Source organism: Silurus meridionalis, chromosome 4, assembly GCF_014805685.1.
Source record: "Silurus meridionalis isolate SWU-2019-XX chromosome 4, ASM1480568v1, whole genome shotgun sequence".
Classification (NCBI taxonomy): Eukaryota; Metazoa; Chordata; class Actinopteri; order Siluriformes; family Siluridae; genus Silurus; species Silurus meridionalis.
In genome coordinates this window covers 40,419,976-40,447,574 of record NC_060887.1, presented here as the reverse complement: position 1 = coordinate 40,447,574, position 27,599 = coordinate 40,419,976, and the positions used below count along the sequence as shown (strand labels likewise).

The following is a 27,599-nucleotide window of genomic DNA, read 5'->3' as shown; positions in this document are numbered from 1 at the left end:
TACCGAAATGACAATGCAGCATACCAAGACGCATGGGACAAACTAAATCGTCACTTTGGCCAGCCATTTGCCATTCAGAAAGCGTTTAGAGAGAAGCTCACCAACTGGCCGAAAATTCCAACAAAGGATGCTGAAGGACTGAGACACTTCTCAGACTTTCTGAATGCTTGTCAAGATGCCATGCCTCATGTCAAGGGTCTCGACATATTAAACGACTGGGAAGAAAATCGGAAGCTCGTTCACAAACTACCAGACTGGGCAGCTTTACGCTGGAACCGACAAGTCATGCAAAGCCTAAATGAGAATCAAGAATTCCTAAGTTTCAAAGAGTTTGCTCGATTCACGTTAGATGAAGCCGAGATTGCTTGTAATCCCATTACTTCCTTTCATGCCCTTCATTTGTCAGATTCTACCACTGAGAAGAGAAACCTCAGAGATGTGAAGAAAACCAAAGCTAGTGTGTTTACCACTCAAATAGTCACTAAAAATCAAAAACACAAGTCAGAACAGGGGAAAGTTAAGGTTTCATGTATCCTTTGTCAAGATAATAGACACCAACTACACGCATGCTACACGTTCACTGAGATGGTGTTAGTTGAGCGACGCAACAATATAAAGGAGAAGAAACTCTGTCATGGATGCCTGAAACCTGGCCACAGCCTGAGAGACTGCCGTCATCGTCTTTTCTGTGACCACTCTAAAGGAAAGCATCCTACAGCCCTGCATGATGACAACTATAAAAGAGAAAGGACTACATCAAAACCAGAAACAAATCAAAGCGCTGCTGCAACGTCACTCAGTGTAGTAGGTGAAGGCTCATCAAACACATTTATGGTGATACCAGTATGGGTGTCATCTAAAAAGATCCAACCACTGAGAAACTCGTCTATGCACTGCTCGACACTCAAAGCGATACTACGTTCATTGACCAAGAAGTGAGTGATGGTCTTAATGCTGACAAGTATCCAGTGAAACTGAAGTTGACGACTATGAACGGCAGGGATACGGTGATCACAAGCGAAGGTGTCTCTGGGCTTCGTGTTAGAGGATATAGTTCTGCAGTTCAAGTCGATCTTCCGGTCACCTATACAAAGGACTGCATACCTGTCAACCGCTCTCACATTCCCACTTGTGAGACGGCTAAAAAATTGAGTCATCTGGCAGAAATAGTGGATGAAATACAACCACTGAAGGACTGTGTAGTAGGTCTTTTGATCGGCTACAACTGTTTAAGAGCTATGGCACCAAGAAAGGTACTTTTAGGAGACGACGAGGAACCCTATGCAGTAAGGACTGATTTAGGATGGAGTATTGTAGGGCGCTCACTACAAACCCAGGATGCGTTGAGCACACATCATCTGTGTCACAGAATTACAGTTAAAGAGCTACCTCCGTTAACTCCTACCGACGTCATTCGTGTTCTAGAGTCTGACTTCAAAGATGGCAATGACGACAGCAAAATTGTGTCACAAGACGACATCACATTTCTTAACATACTGGAAAAGGAAAGTCATGTTGCTAAAACGCTCTGAAATCGTACAAGGTTCTTAAGGAAAGTAAGGGATAATTAAGCACCTAGCGGGAACGGGAACAAGGTACTATCTTTAATTGTTTAATATGTATATGCATTAATATGTGGGTAATTTTCAGTTGAAATCATTCGTGCTTAATGCGGTCTGTGTACATCCCATTATTCACTCATGATTGGTGGGAGTGAAACTAACTAAGAAAATAGTAGATAAAGTAATCCTTTAACTCCGCCCCCATACGGTATAGTCCTTTAACTCCGCCCCCACTAGTTAGTAGGATGCACACATGGAAAAGAAAAGTCATGTCGCTAAAATACTCTGAAATCGTACAAGGTTCTTAAGGAAAGTAAGGGATAATTAAGCACCTCGCTGGAACGGGAACAAGGTACTATGTTTAATTGTTTAATGTGTATATGCATTAATATGTGGGTTAATCTATTTAACTGTGAAGTAGTGTTTTAATGTGTTATCACTGTCACATCTGTGACATCATTGTGTGACATCACAAAAGGGTTTCTTATAAATGGCTCATGATTGGTGGGAGTGTAACTAACTCTAAGAAAATAGTACATAAGGTAATCCTTTAACTCCGCCCCCATATGGTATAGTCCTTTAACTCCGCCCCCACTAGTTAGTGTGAAGCACACATGGAAAAGGAAAGTCATGTCGCTAAAATGCTCTGAATTCGTACAAGGTTCTTAAGGAAAGTAAGAGCTAATTAAGCACCTCACTGGAACGGGAACAAGGTACTATCTTTAATTGTTTAATATGTATATGCATTAATATGTGGGTTAATCTATTTAACTGTGAAGTAGTGTTTTAATGTGTTATCACTGTCACATCTGTGACATCATTGTGTGACATCACAAAAGGGTTTCTTATAAATGGCTCATGATTGGTGGGAGTGAAACTAACTAAGAAAATAGTACATAAGGTAATCCTTTAACTCCGCCCCATATGGTATAGTCCTTTAACTCCGCCCCCATACGGTATAGTCCTTTAACTCCGCCCCCATACGGTATAGTCCTTTAACTCCGCCCCATATGGTATAGTCCTTTAACTCCGCCCCATATGGTATAGTCCTTTAACTCCGCCCCACTAGTTAGTAGGATGCACACATGGAAAAGGAAAGTCATGTCGCTAAAATACTCTGAAATCGTACAAGGTTCTTAAGGAAAGTAAGAGCTAATTAAGCACCTCACTGGAACGGGAACAAGGTACTATGTTTAATTGTTTAATATGTATATGCATTAATATGTGGGTTAATCTATTTAACTGTGAAGTAGTGTTTTAATGTGTTATCACTGTCACATCTGTGACATCATTGTGTGACATCACAAAAGGGTTTCTTATAAATGGCTCATGATTGGTGGGAGTGAAACTAACTAAGAAAATAGTACATAAGGTAATCCTTTAACTCCGCCCCATATGGTATAGTCCTTTAACTCCGCCCCACTAGTTAGTAGGATGCACACATGGAAAAGGAAAGTCATGTCGCTAAAATGCTCTGAATTCGTACAAGGTTCTTAAGGAAAGTAAGAGCTAATTAAGCACCTCGCTGGAACGGGAACAAGCTCTTACAGTGTTTCACTAAGAAAAGGTTTTTCATCAAGGAAAGGTAGATTTTGTGTTTCCCAAAGAAAAGGCTGACTGCTAAACACAAAATAAAGGCTTTTTGAAACATCAGTATGCTTCACCATTGACTGGCTGGGGGTTAGCTACAGGGCTCGCCGCAAGACCTTGATTGTACAGAGTGGATTGCACTTTTGGGAGAACCTTCTGTCTCTTAGCCACTACTAGAGGTTTCTCATATGAAGGAGGCCAAGTGAAATCACATTGGACGCTGCCGCCATGAGACCCAGCAGCCACTGTAACTGCTTCTCAGTGAGTTAAGTCAAGTCAAGTTTGTTTGTATAGCGCTTTTCACAACAGACATTGTCTGAAAACAGCTTTACAGAAATCAACAGTCAAGGTGAATGGTGTGTGTTTATCCCTGATGAGCAAGCAGTGGCGACTGTGGCAAAGAAAAGTGAGTAACTTGCCTTCTCTCACTCTTCTGACTGGTGTGAGGATAGCTTCGATCAGAGCGGGAGACAGTTGTCAGTCAGCTCTCTGAGTAAGGGAGGAACCACCTTAATGGCTCCTTTTCTTAGTGCATACTTCCTGTTTCAGGACCAGAGCCTGCTCAGGGACACATCCTGTTGAACTGGGAAGAAGAGGACCTGATTTGAATCGAGTAGCCCCTCTCTATCGTGTGTAGGACCCACTGAGACATGACTAGCAGGCTTTCCTAAGCTGCCAGGAAGTCTCTCAGGGCACCCTTAAGCAGAGCAGCTAAAGCAATGCCCCACAGCCGTTGAGGCCTCCTGAGAGGTGGCGGGTCTCCTCCATCCACTACAACTCTTTTGGGTGGAGGTGGAGGAGACACGCTGTGCCCTGAAGCACATCTTGTGGCTGGGCTAGCAGCCTGGCCTCCTGGTGGTGCTGAGGAGGACGGGCACTGTGCAATGTCAGGGCCTATGCACCACGGTCCTTTGTTGGAAAAGAGGACGACCCTCAGGTCGGCTGGCTCCTTCGGTTGGGACATAGAGCATTGCCGGGGGCCTTTCGGGGTCCAGGTGGCAACGCTCTGTTTTTGGGCTTTGCGATGCCCGGCAACGCTGGGCTGGGGCTGTACCCATCAAGCAGCCCAATGAGCGCGAAGGGGGAGGTACCACTGAAACACCGCTGATTGGTTTTTTGTCTCCTGAAACTAGACCGCCCCTACAACATCGCCGAACAGGCCAGGAGAAGCCACAGGGCGTTCAGCAGGAAAGCCCTGTCCCTGTTGGGAATCTCTGACAGGGTGAGCCACAGGTGCATTTTTGTTGCTACTATGGCTGACTTTGACCGACCTACCAAGGAGTTTCCTTGGTGGCCCTAAGGATTAGGTTTTAACTCAATATTATCAGCCCCAGAGCTGAATCTCTAGTCCATCTCCCGCAACAAGTCAGCATGGTATGCCTGCAACACACTCTTCGTGTGTAGGCAACCCGCAGCCTGACCGTGTGTGCTGCTTCCGCTGTTCGTCCCTCCCTTCTTTAAGGAAGAAATGTGGAGCACCACGCTGCTCTTGCCGAGAGGAGAAACAGCCAAAAAGGCATTCCTCCCCCCGAAGAACAAGCGCTTGGCCCAGCAGGTAAGGCCGGAGAGGACTATTCCAACTCCATGCTTTCTGTTAGGTCCATCTGCAAGCCCCACGCAAGAGCGGGACCCACGTCACGAGGGTGAGCGCTCTCCTCTCCTTGCTGCTACAATGTGAACAACTGACTCCCTCGAGAGCTAACTGAGCATGCTCCACTCCTAAGCGAACAACACATTGCCAAAGATTGAAGAAATACTCCTCACTGCACTCTATGTTTTTTCCAAGACATTTGTTGAGTGTATTTTGATGGTATATATCTCTGAACACTGGCATCCCACAGGGATGTGTTCTAAACCCACCACTTTATTCCCAAGACTGCGCTCCTCTGCATGACACCAACATCTTTATCAAGTGTGATACCACCGTGGTCAGCGAGATCAGTCACAATGACGAATTGGCTTAAACGGTGCAAACGGTGGCATTGGAGATAAAAGCTTTGAAGAAACAAATTTGCGAGCTGCATGCAAAGCATGCCCAGATGCGAGAGTGGAAAGCGGCACTGGAAACATCCCAGGCAGATGCACACTCGTCCCAGGTAAATTCTTGGTTTGAATCTAATGCTCCCAGCACTTCAACTCCGCGTGTTTCTCTGGCCAGGCCCAGCGCACCTACAACTCAGCCCGCCCAGGTATTGTTCACTCCGTCACCGGTGCACCACGGCCCTTGGATGCGGCAGCAGCGGAAGCCGCAAACCAAGCCCCGGTCGAGGACGTCTCCCCCGCCACCACTGGCCTTCGAGATCTTGACCGAGAACCGATTCGCCTCTCTGCGAGACGAAACGCGATACCGTGATTTCGTGATACTGTTTTCCTACGAGTTTTTTTTTTTACTTCGGAGCTGTTATTCTCCATGCCGGAATGAACGACACCAGGCTGAGACAAATGGAGATCTTAAAGAGGGATTTCAGGATCCTGGTGGAGAAGCTATTTAATGTCTCTGTGACAACAATGACATTTATATACAAAATTTACCAATAAGGATCAATAAATTTGAGGATGTTAATCTGCACTCTAGCTTTTAGCAATAATTTAATCACATCAGTAAACACTGGTTACCTGATTGGAGTAATGAATGATAATCATGATCCTAATCAGTGCAGTGTCATTAGTGTTCATTTCAAATAATAACTACATTTATGGAATTAGTAACACATTTATGAAATCATTTTTAAAATGACTTACGCAGCTCTTCTGGATGCTTTGACCACTGGCAGCAGCCTCAGAAGACATTCATCTGATGGCTTATATTTACTCAAATTAAACTCATCCAGATTCTCTTCTGAGTTTAGCAACACAAACACCAGAGCAGACCACTGAGCAGGAGAGAGTCTGACTCCACTGAGACACCAGGAATCTCTGCTGTTCAGGTAACGTTGTACTTCCTGTACTAGAGAATCATCATTCAGTTCATTCAGACAGTGGAACAGATTGATGGATTTCTCTGGAGATGGATTTTCTCTGATCTTCTTCTTGATGTACTCGACTGTTTCCTGTTTGCTGTGAGAGCTACTTCCTGTCTGGGGCAGTAGGTCTCGTAAGAGAGTTTGATTGGACTCCAGTGAGAAACCCAGAAGGAAGCGGAGGAACAGGTCCAGGTGTCCATTCTCACTTTGTAAGGTCTTGTCCACTGCACTCCTCAGAAATGCAGACATGTTTGACTTGCTGAAAAGATCTGACAGATTGTTGGTTTGTTGTTTTTTACTCTTTTTCTTGTTGAAGGAAAGAAATGTGTATAAAGCAGCCAGAAACTCCTGAACACTCAGATGTACAAAGCTGAACACCTTTCCCATGTGAAGCCCAAACTCCTCTCTGAAGATCTGAGTACACACTCCTGAGTACACTGACGCTTCTCTGACATCAATACCACACTCTCTCAGGTCTTCCTCATAGAAGATCAGGTTTCCTTTCTCCAGCTGTTGGAAAGCCAGTTTTCCCAGTGCCAGGATACTCTCTCTGGTCTGCTGAGGATCAGGGTCACATTTCTGATGGTACTTTTGGTGCTTGTGTTTAATCTGAAAGATCAGGAAGAGTGTGAACATTTGGGTGAGAGTCTTGGGGATCTCTCCACTCTCTGCTTCACCCAACATTCTCTCTAAAACAGTGGCTGAGATCCAGCAGAAGACTGGGATGTGACACATGATGTAGAGGCTTTTGGAAGACTTAATGTGTGTGATGATTTTATTTGACAGGCTCTGATCACTGATCCTCTTCCTGAAGTACTCCTCTTTCTGAGGATCACTGAACCCTTGTACCTCTGTTACCTGGTCTACACACTCAGGAGGGATCTGATTGGCTGCTCCTGGTCGAGAGGTGATCCAGAGGAGAGCAGAGGGAAGCAGATTCCCCTTGATGAGGTTCGTCAGCAGCACATCCACTGAGGCTGATTCTGTCACATCACACAATCTTTCATTGTTCTGAAAATTTAGAGGAAGTCGACACTCATCCAGACCATCAAAGATCAACACCACTTTATTCCTCTCACAGTCTATTAATCGTAATTCTTTTATTTCTCGGAAAAAGTGATGAAGAAGATCCATCAGACTGAGATGTTTCTGCTTCATCAGATTCAGCTCTCTAAAGGGAAGTGGAAACATGAAGGTGACGTCCTGATTTGCTTTTCCTTCAGCCCAGTCCAGAATGAACTTCTGCACAGAGACTGTTTTTCCAATTCCAGCAACTCCTTTAGTCAGCACACTTCTGATGGACTTGTCTTTAAAGAGATCATTACATTTGATGGGTGTCTCCTGTGTTGCTGGTCTCCTGGACACTGTCTCAATCTGTCTCACCTCATGTTCATTATTGACGTCTCCACTCCAACCCTCTGTGATGTAGAGGTCTGTGTAGATCTCATTCAGAAGTGCTGAGCTTCCATGCTGTGAGATTCCTTCAGTAATTCTTTTACATTTCTCTCTCAGTTTGGATTTGAGTTTTCGCTGGTGCACAGAGACGAGTTCTGATAAAAAGAAGAATAAAATGTAAACTCTCTGATCATCTCTGTGAGCTACTGATATTTTCATAGCTGTATATCATATGGAATGTCAGTACTGATGTGTTATTATATTGTGTTGATAAAAGCACATCATTATGATGAGATGTGTTTAATAAATGTACAGCAGTTTCCTTCCTCTGAAGATAAAGTGATGTTAGAACCCCATGAGCTCTTACTGTTCTGCAGTGTGTTAGCGAGATCTGTGTGCTTCATGTTCTTCAGGAAGTGCAGTGTGATCTTCAGCACTCCCTCTCTGACACTGCTCTGATCCTCCTCATCCTCCACCTCCCTCTCAGAGCATGCTGGGTAATCTGGACTCAGGAGCTTCTTATATCTCTTCAGTTCATTCTGTAGCAGAGTGATGACTTTGTGCTCCACATCCTGATTTAAAACAGAAGCAAAAAACACTACACTCATATCAAACACTAGAATATACCATAAGAATGTGTTTATTACAGACATCCAGACAAATTGGTTTCAGACGAGAGCACAGACGAGTAAAAACATTAAGGTGAATCACTGAGTATTAACAAAGGAGCTTTTGAAAATGCTGATGATTCAATTTTAAACAATTTGGAAAGAAAGCAATGAACAAACAAGAAGAATGAGAAAAGCAGAAGAAAAACGATGTTGAAACCAACGAGGAAACACAACACACTTGACTTCTCTCTTACTGCTGCTCAGGATTTTGTTCTGTCACATAGCAGTAAGAGTGGAATAGATACACACACACACACACACACACACACACACACACACACACACACACACCTTGAATATGGCCTCTAAATGACTCTTCTCAGTGATATTTGATTTCTTCTTCTGCAGTCTGTGAACAAATAAAACACTTGTTAAAAGTAGAATAAAGACTATAAATCATATTCATAACTACAAACACAAAGCAGTGAATACACACATATTACAGAGATGTTTGATTATGTGAGAGTGTGAGTGATAAAACACTGCACTCATACATTCAACTGTCCTCACCTCAGATCAGTAGTACAGTCTGTGTCTTTAAAGAATATTGGCTCATCCATTGACTTATCACTCTTCATAGACACACAGCTGGGTTCAGGTGAGTCTGATCTCTTATTCTTTACTAATCTGTAAAATAGGAGGACGCAGTATTTAAAGTATTTATAAAGCGAGTGTTATATATATATATATATATATATATATATATATATATATATATATAGACAACAACTATTTCCTCACCTCAGATCAGTAGTACAGTCTGTGTCTTTAAAGAATATTGAACGATCCATTGACTTATCACTCTTCATGGACACACAGCTGGGTTCAGGTGAGTCTGATCTCTTACCCTGAATCAGACTAAACACACAAAACCACTGCATCATTATTACTGTTCTGCAGCAACACTGAATAATAAGATAAGATAAACCTTTTATTCGTCCCACAGTGGGGAAATTTCTTTGTTACAGCAGTATGAAGAAAAATAAAAATAAATAAAATAAATGCAAATATATAAAAGAGTAGACAAATAAGACATACTATAATATTACAAACATATACACAACACAATATATAAATACAGATGAGGGAAATTACGTATTGCAGGTTGTATTGCACACAGGTGGTACTGCACGTATTTCAGGTGATATTGCACATATTGCAGGTAATATTGCACACAGTAGTATTATTATTAAATAGTAAAACAGTAAAAAACAACAGTAAAAAACAGTAACTATTAGACCATTGAACAGTAATAGCAGTGTGTATTTTGATTAATGGTTCACTGGGAGCAGCTTTTATTGTACAGTCTAATAGCAGCAGGGAGAAAATACCTTCTGTATCGCTCCTTCAGACACTTAGGATGTAACAGTCTGTCACTGAAGGAGCTGCTCAACGAGGTAACTGTTTCATACAGGGGGTGGGAGGCGTTCTGCAGTAAGGATGATAGTTTTGCTACCATCCTCCTTTCTCCCACCTCCTGTACAGTGTCCAGGACTGAGCTGGCCTTCCTGATCAGCTTGTCTAGTCTCTTCCTGTCTGCAGTAGAGATGCTGCTACCCCAGCAGACCACTCCATAGAATATGGCTGATGCCACAACAGAGTCAAAAAAGGTCTTCAGTAGCTCTCCCTGCACTCCAAAAGACCTTAGTCTCCTCAGCAGAAAGAGTCTGCTCTGCCCTTTCTTGTAGATTGCCTCAGTGTTGTCTGTCCAGTCCAGTTTGTTGTTTAGGTGAACACCCAGGTATTTGTAAGAGTCCACTCTCACAATGTCCCTTCCCTGAATGTTTACCAATGGAAGTGATGAAGTGTGTTTGTGCCTACGGAAATCCACCACCAGTTCTTTGGTTTTCCCGCGTTTATCTGGAGGCAGCTCCGTTCGCACCAGTCCACAAAGTTCTGTATAAGTCCTCTGGACTCTCTGTCATCATCATTCGTGATCAGACCGACGATGGCAGAGTCATCAGAGAACTTCTGTAGGTGACAGGTTGCTGAGCTAAACATGAAGTCTGCAGTGTAGATGGTGAAGAGAAACGGGGCAAGAACCGTTCCCTGCGGGGCTCCAGTGTTGCTGACAATCATGTCAGACTCACAGTCACGAGTCCTCACATACTGTGGTCAGTCTGTGAGGTAGTCCAGTATCCAGGCAGACAGATGATGGTCCACTCCCATGTACACCATCTTATCCCTCAGGAGCACAGGTTGGATGGTGTTAAAAGCACTAGAAGTCAAAAACATGACTCTCACAGTGCTCCCAGCCTTTTCCAGGTGTGAAGTACCCCGATTTAGGAGGAAGATGACTGCGTCTTTCACTCCAATGCCAGGTTGGTAGGCAAACTGAAGTGGATCCATTGATAGGATCACCAGAGGTCGGAGATGAGTGAGCACCAACCTCTCCAATGTCTTCATCAGATGGGAGGTCAGTGCTACTGGTCGGTAGTCCCCAAAGTCTTTTGGGCACGACGTCTTTGGAACAGGCACCACGCAGGATGTTTTTCATAGCTGTGGCACCTTCCCTAGCTTCAGGCTCAGGTCAAACATGTACAGCAATATGCCGCACAGCTGGTCTGCACAGGTCTTAAGTAGCCTGGAGCTGATGCCGTCTGGGCCTGCAGCCTCGCTTTGATCTTCCTGAGCTCTATTCTCACCTGGGCTTCTGTAAGTGGCAGTGTGTATTGGATGTTGTGAGATGACTGTGAGCTGATAGCTGTGCAGAGAGAGGTGGGGCTGGAGCTGCTTTCTGTGAGAGCAGAGAAGGGGGATTGCAGCAGAGGGGACTGGACGGGGGCAGGGGCGGTAGCTGGTCAAATCTGTTAAAGTATAGATTAAGATCATTCACCCACTGCTGGTCACCCTCAGCCTGAGAGCTGGACTGCTTATGACCAGTGATGGTTTTGAGCCCCTTCCACACACCGCTGACGTTGTTCTGCTGCATGATCTGCTGATCCTCCATCTTCCTCCTGTAGCATGCTTTTCCTTCCCTGATCTTCTTTCTAAGTTCTCTCTGGACAGTTTTCAGCCCTTCCCGATTTAAAAACCCTCTTCTTCTCTTTAAGGAGAGTCTTTAGATCAGGGTTAATCCACGGTTTGTTGTTGGGAAAACACTGTACAGTCCTGGTGGGTACAGTATTCTCCACACAGAAATTAATGTAGTCCGTAATACAGTCTGTTAAACTGTCAATATTCTCCCCATGTGGATTGCACATTTCCTCCCACATAGTTGTTTCAAAACAGTCATTTAGAGCCTCATCGGTCTCATCAGACCATGTCGTCACTGTGCGGGAGGTAGCTGGTTGCCTGCATACAAGGGGTTTGTACACAGGTAGGAGATGAACCAGGTTGTGATCCGATCTTCCGGGGAGGGTGTTGAAAAAAATAAAATAAATCCAGTGTTTTATTGTCTCTGGTGTGGCATGAAACATACTGGGTGAATGTGGGCAGAGTGGAGGATGGTGGGGCATGATTAAAATCTCCAGAGATAATGAGAAGGGCATTTGGACTCTCTGTTAACAGTCTGTTAACAACAGAATGCAGGACATCGCATGCCGATTCACCGTCAGCAGAGAGGGGAATATACGCAGCTATTGCGATAACATGTGAGAATTCCCTCGGCAGATAGTACGGCCTCATGCTAGCGGCTAACAGCTCAATGTCCCTACAGCAGATCTGCTCTTTAATAGTGATGTGTCCAGTTTTACAGCATCTATTATTCACAAACACTGCCAGTCCTCCTCCCTTTCTCTTACCGCTCTCCATCGTTCTGTCCACGCGCAGTAACTTAAATCCATCCAGAGCCACATTCATATCCGGTGTTATCTTGGTTAGCCATGACTCCGTGAACAGCATGATGCTACACTCCCAGAATTCCGATGAATTAATGAAACTGGAGTTAAAATCTGATGATGTTCTTATTAACACTGATCCCATTCTTTAACCTTCATACTTTATCCAGCTACAGGGACAACTTGGGGTTAGATGTGTTGCTCAGTAGCTTAATGTCACTAATCATCAGCTGTTTTGAACATCTGAAGACAAAGCTGCTGAATTCAACTCTTCACTCGTCACTTTTCACAGATACACATCAGAGTCTGATCTGTTTAGTGTTGGTGAATGTGAGAACATTTCTATTTTTCACAGAGTCACAACCTTCACTCACCTCTCATCTTTCTTTATGTCCTGTTTCACAGATTCACTCATTCTGGAGGACATTTCTACTGCTACAGAGGAACCTGTACACCTACAGAGAGAGAGAGAGAGAGAGAGAGAGAGAGAACTAGGTTAAACAATTATGTAATTATTATTATTATTATTATTATTACTACTATTATTATTACATAATATTAGTAATAATAATAATAATAATAATAATAATAATAATAATAATAAAGTTTAGTTTAGAAACAAGATAAAAAAATATGTAAAACTATTTCAACCTGAAAATGAGGAAAAAGAAAGGCCTCACTTTAACATTGTAAAAACCAGCGAACAATTAGTTTTATTGGTAAAGAATAAACAGAACCCCGTTTATACACCAAACACTCAAACTGCAGTTTCACCACTAACACGTAATGCGCATGCGCTCCACTCTGCACCACCCCCCCACTCTGCACCCTGAACATGGAGACTGTGTTCACTGTGATGCAGAACTGATTCCTAAACTCCAACCTGCTCCTTCATCTCGTTTCTTTCCTTTGTGTTTATGGCTGTAATGTTCTTCCTTCAGCCAAAGCGCTTCTTTCACTTCTCCACATTTTTCTGCAGTGTTGAAACAGAGCTTTGAATGTTTCCGTCCTCAGGAAAGAAATGTAGCCTCCTTCCCCTCAGCGCGCCCGGTGTCCTCCTCCTGATTCCCCGCTGCTCTCACACTACCATCCGGCTCAGAGCCGCCATTAGCACCACCTCCTCCTGTCTCCTATGCAGAGCAGTTGTTTATTTATTCCATTGAGTTCAATTAATAATTCTCTTTAAGTTGACTTGCAAAAAAAATGAGCAAGCACTGCAACTCATTTACTGTTAATGGTCTTGCATGTCTTAAGTAGCCCACATAAAATGTATTTATTGACTACTTGCACATAATATAGTGGATGAGCTCGGTCTTATGATCAACAGTTTAATTTTTTTATCTAATAACATTTTAAATTAAATCGCAATCTTGGACTTCACCTTATACAGTCTTGAAAACTTCCAGTTTGGATTTCTGTTCAAATTATGTACCTTGAACCTGTTACTGTATGTCATCTTGCTGTGTCCCTGCTTCGGACATGCTTGTGCTCTGCAACCCGTCGGCAGAGGAGAGAAGCCCCAACACTAGATATTTACGTCATATTGTAAGAGTAGCATTCATGATCATGGACACACTGCCCATTTGGTCTTAACAAAAGGTAACGCAAGGTTTATTTTATTAATTTGCATGCTGTTTGACTCTTGACTCTTGACTTGTTTGATATAATTTAACCACATATTTTCCATGTTCCATGTCCCCATTTCCCACATCAGTCAGATAGTAAGCATGATGCATGAGGTCATGAACTGCACACTGTCTGGACTCCGGAATGCAACCGAACATATGCAATTTTCTGATTGGCTGGAGTACCTAGTAACAGTAACTAGGGCAGGGATCTCTGTTCAGCAGAAGCCGACGGAAAAAGAACTTAGACACATTTCATGCCCAAATCCTGTGAATTTGCTAGAGCCTTTAAAACATGGCTGAGACATTACAGACTCAATCATGGACAGTATTCCACAAGGCAAGGCGTGGTGTCACCGGCAGGGTGATGTCATGACCAGGAAGCTACAAAATGGCAAGGCGTGGTGTCACCGGCAGGGTGATGTCATGACCAGGAAGCTACAAAATGTGCATGCAGTGGAGCCGACACTAGCTTCTGAAAAATGAGAAGGCAAGCATGGCAGGGATGCAGCGTCTCATTCCCTCAGGGAACTAAGGTTACATATGTAACCTGAGTCAAATTAGTTTATTTGACTCAATAGATAGAAGGAAAATGTTCGAGATCCTGCGTCATTATGAAATCAAAATCAAGTTGGTCAACCCAATCAAGACCATATACCAACAACTCCAAAAGCGCAGTCCTAGTCAAAGAAGAACTAACAGACGAATTCGACATAACCAGAGTCCTACAAGGAGATACTCTTGCACCTTTTCTCTTCATCATCGTCATTGATAACGTCCTGAAGAATACAGAACTTAATCATGCGAGATCTCATGACATCAACAAGGGCAAAACGGCTTTGTCACTTAACCAAGACAATGTCGACGAGAACCAGCAACAGCAATTTTCGACCTTGATTGTGCAGACAGTCTCACACTACTGGAAGGTAACCTAGAAAGAGCTCAATCCCAACTCAATGAAACTGCCAAACAAGCAGAACAGGTCAGGCTCATCGTAAACATGAAGAAAACAGAAGCATTCACTAACCAGGATAAGAGTAAAAACTTAAAGCTAGGTAGCCAAAGGATTGAGTGGGTCAACAACTTCAAGTGTCTGGGATCAATGGTCAAGTCGAGCGAAACCGACATCAGCACAAGAAAGGCCCTAGCGTGGGCAGCCTTCTGGAAAATGAAGGATAATTTTCACTCAAAGAACCTTCCCATTCATCTAAAAACAAACATTTTCCAAGCAGCATGCTTATCAGTACTTCTGTATGGTTGTGAAAGCTGGATTATAACAGAGAAGCTCAAACAAAGCCTCAACAGTTTTGCCACCAACTGCTACAGAGTAATGCTCAACATCAAGCGCTTGGACAAAGTCTCAAATGCAGTGATATAATATACGATCGGTATTACATTTACATTTGTGGCATTTGGCAGACGCCCTTATCCAGAGCGACTTACAACTGAGCATGGGAGGGTTTTTTTTTTAGAGCTTTGCTCAAGGGCCCAGCAGTGGCAGCTTGGTGGTGGTGGGATTTGAACCTGTGATCTTCTGATCCAAAGCCCAATGCCTTAACCACTGAGCTACCACCTCCCGGGTATTGACCCTCCAGATACAACGGAGGCAACTTAGATATGTCTGTCATTGTCTGCACAAACCAGAGTTCGAGTTGATCAACAAGTACATTCTCTATCAATCATTTGAAAGACAGAGGCAAGAAAAGCATGGTAAACCAAAGCTTCTCTACCCACAGTACATAGGCAAATTAATCAACAGTGAGATACCACCATCAGTTGACAAAATGAGAACAGCAGCAAGAAACAGAACTGAATGGAAGAAGATTGTTGACACCTGCAAACCACAAACATTTGCAGCCGACTGATGATAATGATGATGTAACCCAGAGACGTTCCTTTTCAGGTGGTGGGGGAACTGCAGGAACCTTAGGTATGTACCCAGGTTTAGGTTAAAGGAAGGCACTGGCCATGCCAGGGGTAAACACCAGGAGAGAATGGGCCACAGAGAAAGCCTGTAGGTCCCTTTAGGTCCCTGACCCTCTTCATGTAGGATATAGCCAGAAGGAACACAGTCTAAATACACAGGTACTAAAGGGCCACCTCGGCCAAGGGCTCGGACAGAGCCACCGGCACAACAGCCAAGTCCCACACAGGCACTCTGGGTCACATCCTAGGCCTCAGCCTCCAGGAAACGCAGGAAACGTGTCAACCAAGCTGTGTTTACTCAGTGACTCCCACAGACACTGTACAATAAGCCACGATAGCGGACACGCAACCCTTCTGGGTTGAAAAAGACAACCTTATGGCAAACTGTACCTGCAGGATCTCCAGCACTGAACCAACTGAGCAGTTAACTGGGTCTAATTAGTGGTGCTCGCACCACGCAGCGAACAGGTGCTATTTAGCGGCATAAGACCTGCTCGTGGAGGGAGCTCTGGAATGGAGGATGGCCTTCCTGGTGATCTCTCTCCAGAACTCCCGGAAGCAGCACGATAGGGAAAAAGGCGTATAGGTGTAGCCTCGGCCACGTCTGTACTATGATGTCCAGGGGGCTGGGTAAGTGAGAGAGAATTCAGTTGACCCCGGATATAGACTGCCCTCAGTGAGAACAGCTTTCCCTGGGACCACAGGAGGATCTGCCATGCCAGCCTGTACAGGGGACAAGTTTGGAGACCCCCCTGGTGGTTGATGTATGAGACCACTGACGTGTTGTCTGTATGGATCAGCACATTGAAATCCCTCAGGTCTGGGAGGAAGTGTTTCAATGCTAGAACCCTCATAATCTCCAGGCAGTTTAGGTGCCATGTGAGGTGTAGCTCTTTCCACTGACCTTGGGGCAGAGTGGCCATGCATGACCACTCCCCACCTCATGAGGGATCCATTTGTTTTTAGCGTTACGTGACGACATGGAGCTTCCAGGACGGGGCCCTGAGACAGGAACAAGGGTTCCTTTCACATATCTATATTCGGACTGCCCGAAGCTCTAATCGAGCTAATATCAACCAATTGTCAATATAGTTCAGAATGCGGATGCTCCAAAGCCTCAGCGGGGCCAAGGCCTCATTCATGCACTTTGTGAAGGTGCGGGGTGAGAGCCCTAGGCCGAACGAGAGGACCCGATATTGGTAAGGTTTGCCCCCGAGAGCAAACATCAGGAACCTCCTGGATGGCTTTGTGGAAGTATGCGTCCTTTAGAGCTATCGTGACACACCAGTCCTCGGACTTGATCTGAGACATGATTCGCCTGAGAGTGAGCATCCTGAAACTGAGCCTCATGAGTGAGCGTTTCAAGGAGCGCAGATCTAGGATCGGACGCAACCCCCCTTTCTTCTTCGGAACCATGAAGTACTGGGTGTAAAAGCCGGACTATCTAACAAAGGGAAAAGCCAACTCAATGGCCTCTTTGATTAGAAGAGTGCGCACTTTCTGTTCCAAGACCAGAGCTTGCTCGGGTCCCACCAGAGTGGGACACACCCCATTAAAGTGGGAAGGAGAGGACCCAAATTAAATTGAGTAGCCTCTGCCTATTTTGCGCAGGACCCACAAGACAAATATGTCAGGCTTTCCCAAGAGGCTTGCTCTCGAGGCTGGTCTCTGGCCCGTCCAGAGCGGCTGGAGCAATGCCTTCTAGCTGTTGAGGCTGGGTGGAGATGGAGGGAGACACACGCTGGTGGTGGCTGTGCCCTGAAGCACATCCTGTGGCAGGCTAATTAGCCTGACCTCCCAGTGGTGCTGAGGAGGGACAGGCACCATGCAATAAAGTGTACACTGTCCTCCTAAGGTTAAGACTCTCTGAGATTCAGGGCCTGTGCACCACGTCCCGCTTGTTAAAGAGGATGACCCCTAGGTCGGCCGGCTCCTTGGGCTTGGGCCTAGAGCAATGCTCTGTTTTTGGGTTTTGAGGTGCGCTTTGGGCTTTGGGAGTTACGTATGGGAGTATGCGACAAGGTTGGGCCAAAGATGCTCTTCTGTGGCTACTAGGGATGACATGGACAGACCTACGGCCTTAGCCGTTTCCTTGGTGGCCCTAAGAGCTATGTTGGCAGCGCAACATAACTCCTTAACAACGTCAGCCCCAGAGCTGAATTCCTCATCCATCTCCCGCAGCAGGTCAGTGCTTTACTTTGCACTCACAGATTCACAGACTCACCACCACCGAGCCCCTGTCTGACCTCTTCTCTGAATCTCACACTACATTTTTCCTTCTTAAGTTTCCACCATTTTGTTTATCTTTCAGTCCTTCTTCACCTCCAAAACCATCCTACAGACCACCATCCGATGCTGTCTAGCTACACTGTTCCCTGCCAACACCTTACAGTCTCCAATCTCCTTCAGGTTGCATCTCCTATATAGAATATGGTCCACCAACTTCCTCCACTCATATATCACTGCTTATCCTTCTTAAAATAATTAGTAAGAACCAGAAGAGGGGAAATCAATTTCCTTCACAATTATCCCTGTGGACAGACTAAGGAAATTTTGGAAACCAAGAGGCTTGAGTGGTGGACCAGCTCAAGAAGGCTGTAGCAGAAAGAGACATGACTCTCATACATCAGCATATGTAACACAGGCGTGAAGTAATTGTGAATTCAGCTTCTTCCTTTGCTGGAGATAAGGGGAATAAAAGTCAGTAGGAGGAAGACATGAAGAGTACATGTGTGTGAATGAGAGGAAGGGCAGTGGAGTGGAGCAGTTGCAGGGAGAAGAGGTGGAGAAGGTCTAGCAGTTCAGGTACCTGGGGTCAACAGTGCAAAGTAATGAAGAGTGTGTTAGAGAAGTGAAGAAAAGAGTGCAGGCAGGGTGGAGTGGGTGGAGAAGAGTGATAGCAGGAGTGATTTGTGATAGAAGGGTATTTGCGAGTGTGAAAGGGAAAGTTTATAGGACTGTGGTGAGACTTGAGAAAGAGACAGGGGCATTGAGTAAAATACAGGAGGTGAAGCTGGAGGTAGCAGAGCTGAAGATGTTGATATGTTTGTTGGGAATGATTAGGATGGACAAGGGACAGCGCATGTAGGACGTTTTGGATTCAAGGTGAGGAGGTGAGATTGAGATGGTTTGGACATGTGCAGAGGAGGGACATGGAGTATATCGGTAGAAGAATACTGAGGATGGAGCCGCCTGGAAGGAGGAAGAGAGGAAGACCAAGGAGGAGGTTTATGGATGTGGTGAGGGAAGACCTGCAGGTTGTTGGTTCGAAAGAGGACAGGGGGATATGGAGACGGATGATCCGCTGTGGCAACCCCTAATGGGAGAAGCCAAAAAAAGAAGCTCCTTCCATTTGTGGCACGAGGGTGGAGCTAGTGGGGAGAGCTGAACAGCTCATCACACCCAAGCTCAACTTTATATACTTAACCAATTCGACTACGCCACCTGGGAGGGTTACACCCAGGAAATAGAAGTAAACCCCAGAGTTTATTAGATCACACAAGTTCGATTCCCTTATTAATGAGTGTAGGCAGGAAACGTATAAAAAATACAAAGTTTATTGAAAACTTGAAATTAAAATAGAACAAAAGAAAATATTCTTAATGGTAAAAACGGTCCGGTGACAATTACACAAATAACAAAAATAAACAATCAGACCCAATATATTAAACAACCAATTTACACAACTTCCAAATAAACAAAACAAAATAGAATCATTAAATACAGGGCTGGGGTTACCCACCGGAGTGATCAGCACTAATTATCAAAAAGCACACTTCCCCACACACACACACACACACACACACACACACACCTCACCGTGAACTCAGAGCACCCACTCATACACGTCAAAAGTTTTGCACTGCAAACGTAGAAATAGCACCACCAAAGACCTTTCGCCCGTGGGACCCCAGCTCCTGAAAGAAACCAAAAGCAAAATAAATCTCAGACAAAAATGAAGGAAAAAGCGGATTAAGGTCACAATTCCACCGTAATACGATGGACGGTCACCGAAGCACAATATGATTCACCATATACACCTCTTACAAAGAAAAACAATGAAAAACTTTATTAAAAGTTTGAGGGAAGCAAAACTCAGAAGGAGCAGCCGCGTTGTCCTTAAGCCAGCCCCAATACTTGCACGTTGCTCGACCCCACAGTAGACCAGACAATACCAGTTAAAACAAATCACAAAAGCCAAACGGCAGCAGCAGAAGTCCCCTTTTAAATAGTTATAAGCTGAGGTTGTTCACTCGGCGCGCAGTGAGGGAAAAGTCGAATCACAGCAATAATCACCCAGGACGAAAAAGGAGGATCCTATAATACAAATGATGATACAAGATATAAATGATAAGTAATTGCACAACTACATGCTGTAATTCCCCCTAACAAACCGAAACAACTTACCAAACGCGGATAGATCAGTTCCTGAGAATCAATTCACCGCTCAGGATACGCAGCCTTCAAATAACCTGCTGTTAAACTGACGTTCAAGGACTGCACATTACTCACGCCACCCGACCCGCATTAAAGCTAAACATTACTAAACAACTTCCTCATACCTGCAAGGAGGGCAGTAAACAGATCCAAAACAGCATCCAACAGGGACACACACTGAAAAGACAGGCTAAGGATACACAAACAAGCCATTAGTGCAACGAGCAAAGAAAAACTAATTAGCCAACGCTACATACTAACAGCACATACCTGAAATCACTATAGCAACCGCAAAAGGGGAGGATACGGACGTGACGCATGCCAGGCTCAAACCAACCCGCTCTAAATAGTGCCTGCTCGCTACTGATTGGTGGTCAGGAGTGTCAATCACCACCTGTACCTCATTCATTCGGTCACACATTGCTGAACTAAAAGACTAAGTTCTGTTAGACTAGTTACACAATGCTGTTTGAATTCATTGGTCATTCCAGGTAAACTAATCAGTTCTTTTTACCCCACCCCTTCAGGTCAGATTAAAAAAAAAATTCAATTACATGTTTAAAGATAAAAATGCATTTATGTGAACATTTTCAGAATTACAGTTCAAGGTATGTGGGAGTAGGTCAAAATTAGCCTCTTCCGACTTTTATGTATCATATACAGTACCAGTAAAAAGTTTGGACAAACCTACTCATTCAGTGTTTATCTTTATCTTTGTTATTTTTAACATTGTACATTAATACTGAAGAAGCACAACTATTAAACAACATGTATATAGCTATTTATTAAATAAAAACATGTTAAGATAACTTGGATTATGTTTTATTTTTCTTTTTTAAGTGACTACATTTTGGTTTGATTACAGCTTTGTTGGAAAGATTGTTGGAAAACCATTTCGGATTAGACTGACTGAGAGAATGCCAAAAGTGTGCTAAGCTGTCATCAAAGCTACATGTAGTTACTTTTGATAATCTTCTTTCGGCTTCTCCCGTTAGGGGTTGATTTGGCACATGTTTTACGCTGGATGCCCTTCCTAACGCAACCCTCCCAAATTTATCCAGGGAGCTTGGGACCGGCACTAAGAGTGGCTGGGGATGGTTCCCTGACCGGGAATCGAACCCAGGTCGCAGCGGTGAGAGCGCTGCATTTTGATAATCTAAAATATAAAAAAGATCCTGGGTTGTTTAACTTGTTTTTGTTTACTACATAATTCCATACATGTTCTTTTATAGTTTGGATTTCAATGTTTGTTAATGTACAATGTTTAATAGTAATAAAATAAAAAGAATAAAATAAAGAAAAAAAAGGTTTCAAATGTTTCACCGGCACTGTACAGTTTATATTTTTGGATTTATTGTTATTTAAGTAAATAAACTTAAATTTAAATATGTATAGCAATGCATTAATGGTCACACTTAAAGATGTTGTAAGTTTTTTTACCACTGTTGTTGGCATTGAAATGTATTTTATTCCTAAATAAAATTTTAGATTTCAACCAAATAAACTGTTTGAGTTGTTTCCGGATATTGGTGTCTTATATTGTGTTACTAGCACTTACAGTGAGAAAAATAAGTATTTGAACACCCTGCTATTTTTCAAGTTCTTCCACTTAGAAATCATGATGGGGTCTGAAATTGTCATAGTAGGTGCATGTCCACTGTGAGAGACATAATCTAAAAAAAAATCCAGAAATCACAATATATGATTTTTAAACCATTTATTTGTATGATACAGCTGCAAATAAGTATTTGAACACCTGTCTATCAGCTAGAATTCTGACCCTCAAAGACCTGTTAGTCTGCCTTTAAAATGTCCACCTCCACTACATTTATTATCCTAAATTAGATGCACCTGTTTGAGGTCATTAGCTGCATAAAGACACCTGTCCACCCCATACAATCAGTAAGAATCCAACTACTAACATGGCCAAAACCAAAGAGCTGTCCAAAGACACTAGAAACAAAATTGTACACCTCCACAAGGCTGGAAAGGGCTACGGGGGAATTGCCAAGCAGCTTGGTGAAAAAAGGTCCACTGTTGGAGCAATCATTAGAAAATGAAAGAAGCTAAACATGACTGTCAATCTCCCTCGGACTGGGGCTCCATGCAAGATCTCACCTCGTGGGGTCTCAATGATCCTAAGGAAGGTGAGAAATCAGCCCAGAACTACACGGGAGGAGATGGTAAATGACCTGAAAAGAGCTGGGACCACCGTTTCCAAGGTTACTGTTGGTAATACACTAAGACGTCATGGTTTGAAATCATGCATGGCACGGAAGGTTTCCCTGCTTAAACCAGCACATGTCCAGGCACGTCTTAAGTTTGCCAATGACCATTTGGATGATCCAGAGGAGTCATGGGAGAAAGTCATGTGGTCAGATGAGACCAAAATAGAACTTTTGGGTCATAATTCCACTAAACGTGTTTGGAGGAAGAAGAATGATGAGTACCATCCCTACTGTGAAGCATGGGGGTGGTAGCATCATGCTTTGGGGGTGTTTTTCTGCACATGGGACAGGGCGACTGCACTGTATTAAGGAGAGGATGACCGGGGCCATGTATTGCGAGATTTTGGAAACAACCTCCTTCCCTCAGTTAGAGCATTAAAGATGGGTCGAGGCTGGGTCTTCCAACATGACAATGACCAAGCACACAGCCAGGATAACCAAGGAGTGGCTCTGTAAGAAGCATATCAAGGTTCTGGCATGGCCTAGCCAGTCTCCAGACCTAAACCCAATAGAGAATCTTTGGAGGGAGCTCAAACTCCGTGTTTCTCAGTGACAGGCCAGAAACCTGACTGATCTAGAGAAGATCTGTGTGGAGGAGTGGGCCAAAATCCCTCCTGCAGTGTGTGCAAACCTGGTGAAAAACTACAGGAAACGTTTGACCTCTGTAATTGCAAACAAAGGCTACTGTTCCAAATATTAACATTGACTTTCTCAGGTGTTCAAATACTTATTTGCAGCTGTATCATACAAATAAATAGTTAAAAAATCATATATTGTTATTTCTGTTTTTTTTTTTTTTTTAGATTATGGTTCTCACTGTGGACATGCACCTACGATGACAATTTCAGACCCTCCATGATTTCTAAGTGGGAGATCTTGCAAAATAGCAGCGTGTTCAAATACTTATTTTGCTCACTGTATATGGTATAAAGCTATCCATTTCCTCAAATGAATTGAGTTGAAACACAAAATAAATAAGTTGTTGCAATTAAAATGCAATAATTGTTTGTAGTGGAAAGAAATGAGTACATTTAACTTAAGTGGTAACATTGCCATGAAGAAAATTAATTCAAGTCTTACTTAATAAAAAAAAACCTTCAACACATCTTAATTTAGTTAACATAAAACCACAAATAGCTATATATTACATCATAGATACTTCTAACAACTTGGTTAAGTTATACATTTTTTTTATATATACCTAGTTACTTGTAATCAAAACGAGTGATTGATTATATGTAAAATATTAAGTTATTCAACTTAAATCATTCAAAGCAATTCATTTCCTTAAATGGTTTGAGTTGAACATATTTATCAGGTTTTACAGTGTACAGTAAACTGTGGAAGATCCAACTTCAGGAAAAATCACCTGAACTGTTCTTCATCCAGTGTAGATTCATAACATTCACATCTTCTAGCTTTAGATTTACATACTTACTGTGTTTTTCTCCTCAAAATGTTTTAAGTCCTTTCTTCATAAAATGGCGTTTTTACTTTCACTTCCGCAAAAATTCTTTGGTCCACAGAAGAGGAATTGCAGGGGGGTGTCAGAAATCTCACTGACACACACACACATACACACACACAACATTATTTCTAATTGAAAGGTGCATGACAGAGGTCGTATGTGTGTGTGTGTGTGTGTGTGTGTGTGTGTGTGTGTGTGTGTGTGTGTGTGTGTGTGTTAATGTGGCATGTTTTCCATTTAAAATAAAATCCTACAGTAAACTGTCAATCAACTCTATAATAAATTAACTGAACTGTGCTTCATCTACTTTATTAATTTATATATTTTAGCTTTAGATTTACATATTTACCATGTTTTACTCTTGTTTATTGTTTTCCTTTCTTTTTGCATAAAAGTTTTTCTTTCGCTTCCATATAAAACAGCTTGGTCCACTGAAGAGTAACAAGAAGTGAACACACACACACAGACACACACTCACACACACACACACACACACACACACACACACACACACACACATTATAAGAATCAGTGCAGTGGGTAAAAAGCAGTACAAAGTACATGTACAAACATGGAGTGTAAAAAAAGTGTGCTGGGTCTTTAATGTAAAAGCAGCTACAATTTAAATTCAATATATTTATGTTGACATTGAATGTATTTTTGTTGTTACATATGCAGATACACAACCAAGAATACATTTTAATTATTTTGATAATCTTATTTTCCCTATTTATGAGATTTGATATTTAAATGTTCAAATGTACACAGAAAGAAAAAAACACTTAAAGTGGCCTCTGTCTAACTTTTTACATAGTAATAAAATGTACACTCTCTGTACCACAAATAATCATCAATAATTATGATGACCTATTTCTGAGATTGAGAAAATGGTCAGTTCTTGTTAAGTGTGTCTAAAACATCTAAACAAGAAAGCAAGAAAACTTATGATAACACCAGACCTACTTCAGTATCCATGGCAGAAAGTGGGAACTGATCTGTTTGATTTTTATGGAAGGAGAACTTGCTGGTAGTGGAATATTTTTCTAGTTATCCAGAAATCACCCTGCTGTTTAACTCCTCATGTACATGTGTAATTCAGCATATGAAGTAATTATTTGCCAGGCATGGCATTCCGCTGGTAGTGGTGAGTGATAACATGCTACAACTGGAGAGAATGATTTCAAACATGTGACTTTAAATCCCCATCCTGTTCAGTCCAATGAAATGGTGAAGCAATTGCTCAAGAAAGCATTAGAAGGCAAGTCAGATCAATATTTAGTTCTTGTGAACTACAACTGCAAACATCTCTTGAACATTGTGCATCTCCTGCAGAACCATTAATGATTAATAAGAACGACGCTCTCCGCACTGGAACTGTAAGGTAGAAACAGAAAACTCTCTAAAAGAGACAAAAATGCTGAAAGTGTTATTAATGATGTGAAAGTGGAAGATGCCAACTGCTGGGACAAGAAAGCTGTCGTCACGGAAGAAGTAAATCCAAGATCATATGTCATCAGAACAGAGAATGGGCAAATTCTTAGGAGAAATCAAACCAAACCCTGGCTGACAAGAATGAAGAAGAAATTCTGGTCCTGTCTGAAGAAGAAGTACCACCAAGCATGCAGTCTTCATCATCTTCTATTCTCCTAGACAGTGTTCATTCTTCAGAAACAAATGACTCTCCAGCACTAAGATCATCACGTATCATAAAGAAACCTGATCGACTTACTTTGTAAATGACTTTATGCCTCGTTACATTTGAAATGTACTAAACAGATCCACTGCTTTAGTTTAGTGACAAATGGATCATTTTGTGTTCTATAGACTATTATTTATTAGTTATTCATGCAATACAGTTTCTATTTTATTCCTGAGGAAAGAAGTTGTTGTTCCTGTTATTGTTCTCTAGATGGCAGTAGCACCAAACATACAAGTAGCAGATACACAAGAATAAAAACAGAACTAAAAGGTATAGAGAAGTTTAAGCTCATGTTGAATCTGAGTGATAAAGAAATAAAGAAGCTACACACCAGTTCATCCATGTTTCTGTTCAGAGTGTTTATTTAATGAACATCACACAGATCAGATCAACAGTAGGAGACATTTATAAAGTTAATGTTTCAACTGTTATATAACTATTCATCTGATTGTAATGTATGTTATGAAGCTTAACTGATATAATACCTAAATGCTACCAAACCCCTGCACTTTTATAAGTAGTTGATTCATCTGTGATGTTGGTTTGACAGCAGACTAGTAGGCTGGAAACATCTGTGAACACCAGACAGCGTGTTGAGTGGTTTGACTCCCCATAACCTCTGAATGTGTTTTTGGACCAAAGATGTGAGCAGCAGATCCTTAAAGTCCTGTAAGTTGTGAGATAGAGCCTGCAAGGATCTAACCATTTGTCCAGTACAGGAGCTTTGGGTGGTGTACAGGGTCTGTATGGACCCTCTGACTGCTCTGCAGCTAATCAGCTCCATACACAGCAAGCTGTGATGCACTTTGTGTTCTGACTTCATTCCAGAACTTTTCCAGCAGTTTGTGTTCGAACTCATCTTGGGCTTCATTCACTTTGTACAAATCCAGAGGTAGCAAAAGTACACACATCCATTACTTAAGTAGAAGTACAGATACTCATGTTTTAAAATACTCGGGTAAAAGTTGAAGTACTGATTATACCTTTTTACTTAAGTGAAAGTAAAGAAGTTTTGGCTCTGACATGTACTTAAGGAAAAAGTAGTTATTACTTCTACCTGTTTTAGCTGTTAACTGGACCTCACATCATATTAATATTTGATTGATAGATAGATAGATAGATAGATAGATCGATAGATCGATAGATAGATAGATAGATAGATAGATAGATAGATAGATCTATTGATCTTTATCGTCATTGCATAGTACAGGTACACAGCAACGAAATGCAGTTTGGCATCTACCAGAAGTGCAAAATGTAGCAGTCGTGCAAATAGTGCAGATACACATGTATCATATGTACAGTGATTAAATATAAAGGCTATAACAGTGCAGAGACGTGTGGACATCATTAAGAGCCTTTGCTATGTTTCCACACGGACAGTTAATGAGGTGATACCGGAGAAACTGCACCGCTTCAAGTCAAGAAGCTTTTATATATATAATCATAGACATTTTACAGATTTGAATGATGTATTATTTTTATCTCTACGATCAATAAAGACAGTAATATAAGTTCGTTTCGCCATTATGAGGGAAAAACCCACAAAACGCCACCCAGAGGATTAATTGTGTAAAACATGGTGGATTTGGTGTTTGATTTGAGACTTGGTGCAGAAATAAAACAAAAGTTTACTAATTAAAAATATTTTTCGGTGTAGTTTATTTATTTATTTTATATCTAAGTAAAGAAGGGACGTCGTGAATAAGTGTATGTTTTGCTGGAGGTTTTCATTTTGCCTCTTTTATATTTATTTATTTATTTATGTATTTACATTTTTTAATATAAAAATGGTAAAAACAGAAATGCGCTGAATTGATGGCGCGTTAATAAAATTTAGTGCCGTTTAAAATAATTTGAATTTTGACAGCCAAATGTGTATATATATATATATATATATATATATATATATATATATATATATATATATATATATTAATACAAAACGAATTAAAAATGTTGTTATCTAATGAATGTATCCAGGCTGAAGATCCACATATAGAACACAAGCAGAGAAAAGATGATGATGATCATGAATGTGTCTGTTCTCAGTCATGTTCTCATCACTGACTCCCTCTGTCTCATCCACATGAACCCCAAACTTCTTACTGCCTTCTGCCTGCTGATTCTTATCTTCGTAAAGAGTGAGGGTCAGGACTTTATACACCAGTGGATTGAAAAAGACGCGCAGTAACAGGAAATCGGTTGTTCGGCTGAAATCGGCGCAGTGAAAAGAAAAATTTTATATTTCACCAA

At 42.2% G+C, this 27,599-nt stretch overlaps 2 protein-coding genes across 7 annotated transcripts in view; both read right to left on the bottom strand.

Moving 5' to 3' along the window:
• Positions 1-27,599, bottom strand: part of LOC124385132 (NLR family CARD domain-containing protein 3-like) — a 987,530-nt gene that overhangs the window by 785,563 nt on the left and 174,368 nt on the right. The gene's annotated exons all lie outside the window — the stretch shown is intronic.
• Positions 1-27,599, bottom strand: part of LOC124385129 (NACHT, LRR and PYD domains-containing protein 3-like) — a 128,223-nt gene that overhangs the window by 60,457 nt on the left and 40,167 nt on the right. For 2 of the 6 annotated variants that reach the window (XM_046848272.1, XM_046848273.1), the window contains exons 2-5: positions 8,692-8,808; positions 8,473-8,530; positions 7,878-8,082; positions 5,895-7,665 (exon numbers count right to left, since the gene is read on the bottom strand). In XM_046848272.1, the coding sequence (XP_046704228.1) occupies positions 5,895-7,665; positions 7,878-8,082; positions 8,473-8,530; positions 8,692-8,808 (2,151 nt within the window). Of the gene's footprint in view, positions 1-5,894; positions 7,666-7,877; positions 8,083-8,472; positions 8,531-8,691; positions 8,809-8,922; positions 9,040-12,334; positions 12,416-12,843; positions 13,079-19,330; positions 19,429-20,073; positions 20,139-20,218; positions 20,375-23,614; positions 23,670-27,599 lie in introns of those variants that run through there. The other 4 variants (XM_046848267.1, XM_046848269.1, XM_046848268.1 and 1 more) reach the window with 4 other exon arrangements.